The sequence below is a fragment of the Brienomyrus brachyistius genome, chromosome 18, assembly GCF_023856365.1.
Source record: "Brienomyrus brachyistius isolate T26 chromosome 18, BBRACH_0.4, whole genome shotgun sequence".
NCBI lineage: Eukaryota > Metazoa > Chordata > Actinopteri > Osteoglossiformes > Mormyridae > Brienomyrus > Brienomyrus brachyistius.
This window is the reverse complement of record NC_064550.1, coordinates 7,090,740-7,102,565: the sequence shown is the minus strand read 5'-3', so window position 1 is coordinate 7,102,565 and position 11,826 is coordinate 7,090,740. Positions and strand designations below refer to the sequence as shown.

Here is an 11,826-nt window from a genome sequence, read left to right as displayed (position 1 = left end):
ACAGCCCCTTTCTGCTGTGTGGGTATAGATGAGGTGGAGGGGGGACAATTAGGGTGGTAAATTAGGAGACAAGTAACTTTGAAATATCTTGTCACTAAAATTTAATTGTCATTCAGACCCATGTTTTTTCTCTACTTTGGAACAAAATCACTCTTGAAATATTGGAAAATGTGCTATTTTCTTATTTTCTCAATTTCTTAGCCACCGGCCTCTTCTGGTAGAATCTCTCTTTTCATCCGTACACAGAAGATGAGACCCTCCAACAGCAAAGTTTCCAAACCTAAGCGACGCTATAGACTAATAGCCAAATCTGAAAATAATAAAAAGAAACATCTGCAATATTTCCATATTTTACATTTTTTTATTCCAGATCTAGATTTATATTACGTAAGATAATTAACCATTTCAATTGTTATAAACTGCTAAGTTAACAAATGTATTTATATACAGTACAAGCTGAGAAACATCCGCAGAATAATGCTAAAAGATGAATAATTTCAACAAAGCAAAATGCTTCTATGTAACAATGGCTGCTTTGTTGTCCTACAGTGTGTCCACAGAATTGCAGAAAGAAAGTTTCTTTTCAGTCGGAGTGCTGAGGTCCAGCCTTGGTATCCCTGAGCTTGAGCAGTTAGCTGTAGCTCAGCAGAGTTAACAGGAGTATGGGCAGGAGGATGCATAGGACCCCCCAGTGCTGTAGCGGGGGGCTTCCGTCAGGAAGGCCCGTGGCTTCTGTTACACATGAAAGAAACATTTAGTCTTGAACAACTTCAGCCACTGCGGATTTCATAATATTGCTTCACCACTCTGTTAATTGCTTTGAACACTTCATATATATTTTATACAATAAAATATTAATCTAAGGAATATTTAGTGTCAGTCTCCTTCAAATTAAAATAATGATTTGTGCTACATTTTCATGGAATACAAGCAGAAAAATAAAATAACAAACAAATAAATGAAGCCTTTCCTGTTCCTTATTTTGCCAGATCTTGATATTGATTTACACATCCACCATTTCATAAGTGCATACAGAGATGCAGTGAGCCAGCGGACTATTTTAGAAATAACCGGGCGTGAATTAGGGTACAATCGGGGTGTGGAGCTAGTCCACTGCGAGGCCCACACACACACACACACACACACACACACACACACACACACACACACACACACACACACACAAACACACACACACAAACACACACACACACACACAAACACACACAAACACACACACACACACACACAGAGGAATGAAACCTGCGATCCAGGCACAGTGCTGCTCCCGATTTGTGTGCATTTAAAAAATTTTTTTGACTTTAACTCACCTCTGGTCAGTGATTCTGACTTTATGTTCACCCAGAAAACTGTCTTTTCCTGAGCCACTGTGGCTCTGAAAAGCATCAACACAGAAGGCAGTTAGTTCTGGCTGAAATAAAATCACCCCAAAGCACATCCACCCATGATGGCATTATTGCAAATTTTCTGAACCCAAGTTTTTGCAAGGATATAAACGTTATTGGATCAATCCTGGCTGACTGTCTCCTTACACAAAGTGGATGTGGTCCACTCCTCTGGGAGGAATCCAGGTGTACAAGGTGTTGTTGTCTTTGATGTCGATGTTGGAGTGGGTGATGGCTCCGTGAGCGTTACCTGAACACTGCAAAACACGTGAAATTGGTGCCGTGATTAAACTGCTAGTATTAGAGTATCGGGCCCCGTTCGGCCTAGACCGATTATTTGGCAAAGGTCTACTTGCGTGTAGATATTTGGTATTAGCCGGGGGCGGCTGCCAGGTCCCCAAGGCTTCGGCACGGCTGCCACTCTGAGCCCGTAACAGCAGCCCCGTGTAGTTGGGTCCCTTGATGGTCACTGAAATGGAATCAAAAGGGAAAAGCATTTTCTGAGAGGGCGGCCGGAGCCACATCCACGTCGGGAAAGCTATCGTTTCTTATATTAATTTGTTTCCCATTTATGTGTAATTCTTTGTATACTGATAGCTTTTAAAAATTTAATGTTGTGCATCCATCCATCCATCCATCCATCCATCCATTTATTTTCCATACCTCCCATCCAATGGTGGCAAACCTATTGTAGGAAATGCAGGGCACAGTGTACACACTGGTTGGGGTTCTAATCCATCAGATTATGTGTATGACAGTATGAGAAAAAATTTTATTGGAGGCTTGTGTCAATCCTACTTGGCTGTAAACAACACGGGAGCTGCAGGGGTGTCATTTCCCAGAATTCACAGCTAAAGTTAAAACATTTAGTTTGTGCCTCGAAGAGACGCTGAAGGGGGAGGGACATTGTTACTTCTTTAATTTTGTTTTTAAAAATGCCAGATGGCTTAAAGGATAAAAAATATCGTCATATGCAATTTTTTGCTTTATTTTACTCAAGTCTAATACCTTAATATAACGATCTTTCCAGATATTAAGTGTACTTTCAAGGGTTGTCTGGTTTCTGCTTCTAGAACCATTTGGCAGACACATTTTAAGTTGGGTATCCCCCACCCCCCAAGCTGATGGGAACAATCTAGCGAAAGCCGGCCAACAATCAGCTCCCTTCCCCTCTCATCGATTGTGAATATTTCTGCTGGAAGCACAGAGAGCTGAGAGAGAGCTAATCAGAGAGCTGAGAGAGAGCTAATCAGAGAGCTCAGTTTTGACGCTGATTCAGTATCAGTATGCTTCATAGGCCAAATCAGCACCAACGGGGACCAATCGTGTTTGATGGTGCCAGACACACCAGCACGACTGGCAGTGACCGACTCTCACTGACAGTCCAGCAGCTTTCCACGGCTCCTGATAATCGAAATTGGCTTGGTGTGTTCCAGGCTTTTCGTCTAGATTTTTTTTGCTCCTAAACATTCACTCTTTGTTTTATTCCATGATGGATATAGTGGATACAGTGAAGCGAAAGGCGTTTTATGTCGGAGCTGCCTTACATGATCCACACAGCACTGATTGGCGCGGAATGTATTGCTTCCTTCATTTTGAGATTTCTGTCTGGAATAAATACATTTCTATACTGGATATACAGACTACAAAACCCTTTTGTTGCATGATATTGCAACGTTCTTTGTCATTGATTGTTGTTGAACGAGTTAAGAAATGAACTGTGATCATTTGGAGACCGATTCCTCATTCATAGCCTTCAGATTAAGGATTTTCTGTGACCATCAGGCTAAATACAGCCCTAGCATATATACACATGACCTCTGACAAAAAGATTCAGAAACAGAACCCAGTGGTGGGAAGGTGTGTCCTCCTTTGGAAACCCTCATGTTTTCTGTCCCTGAAGAACGCCTGCACGAGCTTAAGCAAAAAAAGTCAAGTAAAGACTCCTAAAAGGCATTACTCACTTTTCACTCATTATATTTATCATATAGGCCTCTTGGGTATTCAAAAGTTGTTGAATATCTTTGAACTGATGCTCCATTGAGTATTCAATAGGTGTGAATACCTTTGAATTGGTGCTCCACTGAGTATTCAATAGGTGTGAATACCTTTAGATTTGGAAATTCCTAGCATAACTTCTTGCCTGTTCTTCTCTTTGTCATTTCTCTGTCTAGTGCACAATATCAGTAAACTTGAAATCTTGCAACCCCGAAAAACAGCAGCAATTTTACAGATATTCGGTATATTACTCTAGACGTGTCACACGGAACCTAAAAGACCCAGTCGCCCCTGCAATCCAAAGCGGCATTTGGATGAAATTGGCTGATTTTTGGGGCGCCTGGTAAGGGTGGCGTTTCCTACCTGTGACCGGCTCGTCGACGCGAAAGGTGTGGTTGCTGATGTATATGGTGTAGGGGGCCGGGACGGGCTGGGCTTGCACCCCGCCGTGGCGAGGAATCATGTCCGCACAGGCAGATGCCGGAGCACCCGTGGGGTAGCTCGATGCGAGTGGAGGAAGCTGAAGGAGGAAGGCAGCGAGCAGTACGGTTCCTGGCATGACCTTTTCCGCAGCGGCGTCTGTAGCAGATCGCACTCACACAGACCTGTGAGCACAGCGGATCGCGCTCTAGTGTTGGCGCAGGTGGACCAGGTGACATATACGGCCAGTCAGGCAGCTGGTTTTCCGTTACAACTTTTGCTGAGTCACTGAGGCACAAAAAACTCATTATCTTCTCTTCCCAAATAACCCCTCCATTTTCCTCTGCCACTGCCAAAGGTCCCGCCTCCTTTGGGCTGTGCTCGGACACTCTGACCGTTTCCTGTTTAATTTGACAGTAATGATCACCTTGACATTACCCAAGCATTTCATGAATAATGAGAAAATCGTCTCAGTTGCGTTAGTGATGATGCACTTTCCACCGAGGAGGTCAGAGAATTTTTATTTCCAGCTGCGAATAGTGTTTACACACTTTAACCAGAGAAGTATCAGCATAAATAGTTTAAAATTCCATTATTATGATAATTAGAATAGTGGAATTTCAAATGTTTAAGTATTTTTTGTTGTTCAAGAAAATATATCTCATAGATCAATAGAAAAAAGCGAACCATCCATCCATGATTTAGAAAAGCCTAGTCAATAAGGACAAATCATTTTCTTATTCTGTAACCATGTTCCCATGTTCTGTTTGCGTGGAGTTTGTTACCAACAGCAAATAAATGCATCTGCACCTTTGGTTCAAATATGAAAAGTTACATTTAAATTAACAATTATTAATTTTATTCAATAATTTAAGTATTTGGTCATCAATTGTTTCCTGTAGTCAGCCTCTGCTCAGTGAATGAGAAAATAACTGTAACACTATAGCATTGTAATTCGCGTCATGTACAATGACGCATTGTGCAGTTATCCAGTCAGTGACTAACACATAATAGGAATACTATATACACTAGCTGGCCAGTGACTAGTAGTGTGTGACATATCCAGGGGTGCTGCCGCACAGTTTGGGCCTCATGAAAGCCCATCACATCTGGGCCCCAACACGAACTAGTCCAATCATGTTCCTAATTTTTTAAGTCCTGCCTCCCCATCACATGTGTATTTGCTTGTTGAACCTTCCAAACCAAAAATAAGGAGGCTGTCACACCCCCTAACTGGGGTCCTAATTCCCCACCTGCTGCATCCCCTTTAGGCTGTAATCTGGCCAGGGAGGCTGTCCCCACCTCCATCCATGGTGATATCCCTCACCAGCCATGCCCCCTTGTTGAGGCCAGCAGTGAGTAAACCACGGTCCCCTGCGGGGGGTGGGGGGGCAGTGGTGTCGTGTCACACCATATATTTCATGGAATTGACCACTAGCACACTTGGTTTGGCTAATCAAAACCTCATAAAATTTATCAATTAGGTTAATTAATTAAGTGAGCTGGTGGTGAAATTTAACAAATGCATAAAAACAACTGGGGTGCTTGCAGATTGGGATAGATTAGGGCAGTGTTTCCCAGCCCGGTCCTCAGGGACCCCCAGACAGTCCACTTTTTTGCTCCTTCCCACGTCCCAGAACTCCTGGATCAGGTATTCGGTGTTCTTGATTGGCTGGGAGCTTGGTGGGAGGAAAAACGTGGACTGGAGATCACTAAGGTCCGGGTTAGGAAACAATGGATAAGGGAACCAAAGCTGTGTTCTTCTGGCTGATCAACAAGATATCAGTAATCACTTTTGATGATGCATAAATACTTAATTACCTTTTACTAATATACATTCGATATAACGAAGTAGGGTTCTGGCAGAGTTTTGCCGCATTCCGTTTCTGTAGTTAAAAACGCTTCTGTGACTAATGTAGTCTGATTCTAGAACTAGAATTAGGGTAGAGATGGAGACAGGCAGGGGCGCTGCTAAGGATTTTGGGCCCCATGAAAAGAATCTTGACAGGGCCCCCAACACAGTTTATTGGGGGCTTCTCTGGGCCCCCTCTCAGTCATGGGCCCCGAGAATCGTCATCGTTTACCCCCCCTTTACAGTGCCTCTGGAGACAGAATCAAAAAATGAAAATGCATTTGACTCTTAGTATACAACAATCATTCTAGTTACAGAATCATCTTCAGCATAGTGCTTCTGCTCCTACAACAGCTCTATTTCTCAAAGTCAGGATATATAGGGTTACATTTAAAAGATCGAAGTGATTAATTGTAATGTTCTGCAAAGCTAAGGCTGTCAGTGGTGTTCTGCAGAATCTCCAGCTGAGCTCCACAATACTGCATCTCGGTATTTTCTCTTCCTAGCGACATCCAGCAACATTGTTAGTGACGAACAGCGACGATCTGAAACACAGCAGGAAGCAAATCTTTAGACTATGGGCAGAATTAAGTTCTAAAAAACCCCAAAAGTAGGTTCTTCTTAACAAGCTTCTGTAACTTCCTGTTTTTGGTCACCAGAACTTTGTTATGAAGCTGTCAATGAAGCATTCTGACAAAATTACATTTTTTTTGGTCAAGTTATTAATCAAATGATAAGGAACATTGGGTAGAGCGTTACATTGGGTAAAGCGTTGCTGTGCCTTCATACAGTGATGCCTGCCATGTAAGATGTTAATAAAATCTTATATTTTAATTGAAAATAGAAGAAAGACAACATATCAAATGTTAAAACTGGAAAATTTTATTGTTTTATGACAAACATATACTCAGTTTGAATTTACCTGGGGTAGAGATGCCTAGTTATAACGTGTATCAGAATTTAAACTTTAATTAAATAAAAAGCATATCATCGATATCAGAAATTCAGTTTTAGCTAGTTAAAATATAAATATCTGATATCAGGAATTAAATTTTAACTAGTCACAGTGCTAATTGTTCATATAAAGAAATAAAATTTGAAATGGTTGAAAATCCTGTTTCTGATATCAGGAATTCAACTGTTAGCAGTTATAATTCAATTTTAATTATAACTAGTTACAACAGAATTCAAGATATCAGATTAATAAAACAGATGAATTTTAAACAGCTTCTGAGTAATATAACAGATTCAATGTTTACTTTATTTTACAAAATATATACACATCCGGATGCGAGACATGCTGGACAGGTGTATTCTTGCTCCTAAATACAAATTGAGGTCGCCCCACGGTACCAGCGTGCTAATCACAGCGGTGTGGGTCTTGGGTCGCGTGCATTTACCGGCACTGACCTCCCCAGCCGACCATGCAGAATGGTAGCCTAGGAAACCGCTGTACACAAATCATCAAACAAGATCAGTTAGCAAACTAGGGGCACCATAACATTTCTTTTTTTAAATCAATTCGAAACTCTTTTAAAATCTTTGTTCATATCGCATACTTACACTGGAGCTAGCGCGTTAATATTGCCTTTGAATAACTACCAAGAAAGATCTCGGTTAAGGACGTATTTCCCGTTAAAACCACAGTTTAAATTTAGACGAAATGGAAAACAATTCCCTAAAACGTGTCGACGCTTCTGAAAACGTGAGATACATTATTGATAACGCGAGTTCATTAACCGAGTCGGAACACGCAGGAAAAGGTACGTAGGCTGGCTGCGTATGCATGCGCGCTGAACTGTATGATCTGCTGGCGTCCGTAAACATGCTGACAGTCTGCTTTTCACCCAGAGTCCATTTATGAAATTAAGAATATCAACTGGACCACATGTGAGGACTTTACAATCGAGATTGGCAAAGAGCAGATAAAAGAATACATTGGTGTAAGTCATGTTGATGATTTGATGATGTTCAAATGATTGTTAGAGCTGAATGTGGTGGTTCTTTATCTCAGAAATAGCCACCTGCCTGAGATATTTGATTAATGCATCTGGAGTTTACGGAGATTGGTGAGATTAACGCATCCAGTTGGTGGCAGTTAAGTTACAGGAAACAGCTTGTTCATGAATTAGGAGGAGATTGACGGGGCTCAGTAATGATAACAGGAAGTGCACGAGCACAAAAATGACAGCTCACTACAATGGTGGTCGGAAGCCTTGAATTTTAAATTGAGTCTGGTGACAACATGGAATCCTACCTATTTAATAGAGTGACCACTGAGTGTATATTACAGCTACTTAGTACCAGGCACGGATTCACCTTATGCTAATACTGAATGATATTTTAACATGCGATTTTAGTTCACATGGATTACACATCATCAATATTTCCCTGTTCATAAAAATTGATGCTATACTTCAATAGCACCTTGACAAGAGCTCTCCTGGGACTGGGGCCAGTAGAATTTAGCTGCTAAATTTCATTTCTCAATCATCACTCTACCTTGCTTTCACTGGAACTAGATTTAGGAAGTAGAATCATAATTCCAGTTGATGTTAACCATCCACAGTTTATTTTATGTTGTTTTTTTCCAGACATGGGAACTGCATGCCAGTTGGTTGTGCAGTATAGAGTTTCAGGAGCTGAAGGATATCGAATCTCACAAAGAGTATCACTATCGAATCCGCTGGAGCATCCCTACTTGGTGTACGCCAATCCCCAAAGCTACTGTGTGTGTCTACTTTGTCATCGAGATCTCCAAAGTGAAACCGCAGGTGGGCTTCTTACTCTAATACGCTCTGTTCCGTGGATATTTGTTATGACAAGTATGAGCCTATTTTGGATGGATATTTTCTTCACTTTTTCCCCCTAGTTTCCAACTAAATGAACATCATCGGTACTTAATACTGCAAACTGTAAAGCAGCTATAAAATACTAAACCCCATTTAATATACATTTTGTATAACTTAGAGAAGAAATAATATTGTTTTTAAACTGGAGGTTCTGTAACTAAAGGTGAAACAACCTTACATTTCTCTGAGATGTCTGATATTAATAGAAGGCAATGACTTTAAAGGAATGTGAATAGAAAATGGAGAAATACCAGTAAAATGTGGTTCTTATGGCTTTGTGTCTTGTACAGAGTCTCCCTGTGGAGGTGTACTATCTTGTGGAATCCAATCGTCTTAGACACAGGTGGATATTAAACGTTATTTACAATCACAATTCACATACTGTGCGAATGATCCTCTTAAGGAGAAACACGTGATCGTTGACCTCTCCTTCTATGTTTCAGACCTGGAAAAACACGCTTCCGTGAAAAATGGCTGAAAGATGTAATAGAAAGCAAGCTACTCTACCATACAGTTAGTTTCTAAAAGCAGTCTTATATGGCAATCATAAATGACACGTTAAACTCTGAAGGCTCCACAGCAATCAGGAATATATATTTTACCACCATAATAGTGACACTCTTAAATAATGCAGAAGTAAAGTCACTACTGCAGTTACAGAGTCAAAAATGTAGCGAAATTCTAAATGGATTTACATTATAAAACGTGTTACAGCAGGGCATGGTGACGGAAAGAAGGACGATCCATGGAGCGGATCACCATAAAGAAAAGGCTTCATTAAATTCAAAAATGGAAACCAGAAAATAAAGGGCCGATTGGGGATCGTAACCAAAACAGGTAATACAAGAAACTAAGTAAATTAATCACAATGAAAATGAACACTAATCAGGGAACTGGAGTGGGATTGGGGGACAGACACACAATAACATCTACAATGATTGAGTGAGGAACAGGACAAAGGCGGGCACTTAAATACACTCAGATAACAATGGCTAACAAGGGGCAGGTGTCAACTATTACAACTAAGGGCAACAGGAAACAGGTGGAAAGGCGTACAAGTAGCGAGCACTGGAAACATCAACAAACACAGAGGGGTAATGATAGTAGGAGCGACTTGGAACACAAGTGCAAGCAAAATATCATTAATCCAGGCACAGGCCAGATAGACCATGGAGAAAAACACAAAGCTGAGACAGAGATAAACAATATAAACTCAAAAGAAGAAAATGAAACCAAATTAACTGCCTCAAACTCATGAGTAGAGAATTTCAGCCTCTGAGCCACCCACTCCAGCCATTGAGCTACAAAGCAGTCCTGGGAGCCAGTAGACACACTAGGGACAGATAGAGGGGAAGCAGGATGACCAGCGACATCTGTTGGCCGAAAGGGTACAAGACACATTGGACAGGGTCATTCGGACACCGACCTTGACAGCAGAATGTAGGACTTACAGTGCTATTGTTACTAGCACTCTTTCTCAATGGAGTAGCTATTTTTGTTTTATCCTTGAGTCTAATTAACTTAAAAATTATATATTTTTTACTGTATGTGGTTTTTGTTTAAATTAAATAAAATCTTGTATTCCTTATCCTTAGTTGAGTTTTACTGCAGATAATTGCATGGACGATGAGTGGGCCATTTCTTTCCATTCCTGCGTTACTCTTGGTTCACTATAAAAGAGCCCTGCGTTTCCTTGTAAATATGGTTTTTCTTGAAGGTTAAGGGAGTTGCACAGCAACCATTCTTCTAATGCTTTTGGGTTTCATTTATTTATGTTTTGGGTTTAAAATAAGTGAATGCATTCAGGACTTGTGCAAATGTAGCCAGATTAACAAAAAGAATTTCCCTCTTCATTCATCCATCGCCTGACTACTTACGTAATAAAGGCTGGTAGCAGTGGCTGTAGCATATCCCAGGCTGCACAGGGCACAAGGCACAAGGTCCCAGGTGGGAAGCCAGCCTGTCATAGCGCTGACACAAATATATTCACTGTGGGCAGTTTAGAAATGCTGGTTTGCCTGAATAATCAGCGATTTCAACATTCATGTATATTCTAATTGTTTGCTTGCTCGTGATCTACAGTATGTTCTACATTGGAATGTTTCCATTTTCTATATTCTATATATCATCTGTTCATCTGGTATTCAGAATATTTCTGTGTCCAGTTCTGATACATGTATTTCTGATCAGAAACTGATTGAGTTCTGCCTTAATTACTCCCAGCACAAAGCAAGGTCCTGGCATTTTGTAATCTGTAGCTTTGCTACTAGCATTGTTCCTTCTATATTGAAAACTGCTGCTACCGCTCATGTTCTCACAAAACCTGGGACAGACCCAACTCAGTTAAATTCTTATAGAACCATTTCTAATCTTCCATTTATGGTGAAGATATTGGAAAAGAATGTTGTTGCTAAACTCAAAGATCACTTGAATGCCTTTAATCTCTACGGGCCATTTCAATCAGGCTTCAGAGCCCTTCACTGTACTGAAACCGCACTCCTTAGGGGTGTCAATGATCTCCTCATGACTACAGATTCTGGAGTGACCAGCATCCTCTTACTTCTTGATCTCAGCTGTGCATTTGATACTGTCAATCACAAAGTCCTCCCCTCTCGCCTTTCGGATATTGATATTCCTGGTCCTGCTTCTTCCTGCTTTCATCCTACCTCAGAGACTGTCAATATTATGTGTCGATCAAGGCACACAGATTTACCACGGTCCTTCTTATGCAGGGTGTTCCTCAGGCATCAGTGTTAGGACCCATTCTATTTATTTGTATGCTTCAGTTAGATACTGTCATTTGTTGTCATGGTCTTAATGTCCATTGCTATGCCAATGACACACAATTATATGTAAGTGTCGATACTATCACACCTATGCCTCCTGCCTCGTTAATTAACTACTTTTGTGAAATCAAGCACTGAATGACCTCCAGTTTTTTTACAACTTCTTTGACACAAAACTGAAATCCTTCTTGTTGGCTCACCTTCTCTTATTTCTAGTTTGTCATACATGAGAATTGATCTGAATAGAGTTCTCATTGGATCTTCAGCTGCAGTACGTAATCTTGGCACAAATTTTGATCAATAACTTAGCTTTCATCCCCATATTAGCTCTCAAGTCCAAACTGCTTTCTTCCATCTTAGGAACATCGCTTGCCTCCGTCCTTTCCTTAGTGTTACAGATACTGAAACGCTAATCAATGGTGTCATCGGTACAGTAATGCAGAGATTGCAGTATCTCCAGAATTCTACTGCCCATTCGCTGGCATACATTAAAAAGTTTGCATGATTTCTCC

General features: G+C 40.8%; 2 protein-coding genes across 3 annotated transcripts; one reads left to right on the top strand and one right to left on the bottom strand.

The window, feature by feature from the left end:
* Positions 1 to 100: 100 nt before the first annotated feature.
* On the bottom strand, positions 101 to 4,197 carry si:dkey-251i10.2 (uncharacterized protein LOC562682 homolog). 2 transcript variants are annotated; one of them, XM_048983416.1, is made up of 5 exons: positions 3,768 to 4,192; positions 1,763 to 1,875; positions 1,554 to 1,663; positions 1,332 to 1,396; positions 101 to 732 (listed from the first exon to the last, which is right to left on the bottom strand). In XM_048983416.1, exons 1-5 carry the CDS (start codon positions 3,961 to 3,963, stop codon positions 632 to 634), a joined length of 585 nt encoding a protein of 194 aa, XP_048839373.1. In that variant the 5' UTR covers positions 3,964 to 4,192; the 3' UTR covers positions 101 to 631. The 2 variants fall into 2 exon arrangements, with proteins under 2 accessions (XP_048839373.1, XP_048839372.1); XM_048983415.1 differs by having other exon boundaries at positions 1,554 to 1,875; positions 3,768 to 4,197.
* A 2,888-nt stretch (positions 4,198 to 7,085) lies between these two features.
* On the top strand, positions 7,086 to 10,116 carry akap14 (A-kinase anchoring protein 14). Its single transcript, XM_048983417.1, has 5 exons — positions 7,086 to 7,439; positions 7,528 to 7,619; positions 8,271 to 8,450; positions 8,819 to 8,871; positions 8,972 to 10,116. Exons 1-5 carry the CDS (start codon positions 7,340 to 7,342, stop codon positions 9,051 to 9,053), a joined length of 507 nt encoding a protein of 168 aa, XP_048839374.1. The 5' UTR covers positions 7,086 to 7,339; the 3' UTR covers positions 9,054 to 10,116.
* Positions 10,117 to 11,826: the final 1,710 nt, after the last annotated feature.

Excerpts from the sequence above, each read along its gene's own strand:
- akap14 (XM_048983417.1), top strand. The coding sequence starts at position 7,340 with ATGGAAAACAATTCCCTAAAACGTGTCGACGCTTCTGAAAACGTGAGA. Across the intron at positions 7,440-7,527 it reads GTCGGAACACGCAGGAAAAG|AGTCCATTTATGAAATTAAG; the intron begins GTACGTAGGCTG and ends CTTTTCACCCAG. Across the intron at positions 8,451-8,818 it reads TCTCCAAAGTGAAACCGCAG|AGTCTCCCTGTGGAGGTGTA; the intron begins GTGGGCTTCTTA and ends TGTCTTGTACAG.
- si:dkey-251i10.2 (XM_048983415.1), bottom strand. The coding sequence starts at position 3,963 with ATGCCAGGAACCGTACTGCTCGCTGCCTTCCTCCTTCAGCTTCCTCCA. Across the intron at positions 1,397-1,553 it reads GTGGACCACATCCACTTTGT|AGCCACAGTGGCTCAGGAAA; the intron begins GTAAGGAGACAG and ends GATGCTTTTCAG. Across the intron at positions 733-1,331 it reads GTCAGAATCACTGACCAGAG|AAGCCACGGGCCTTCCTGAC; the intron begins GTGAGTTAAAGT and ends CATGTGTAACAG.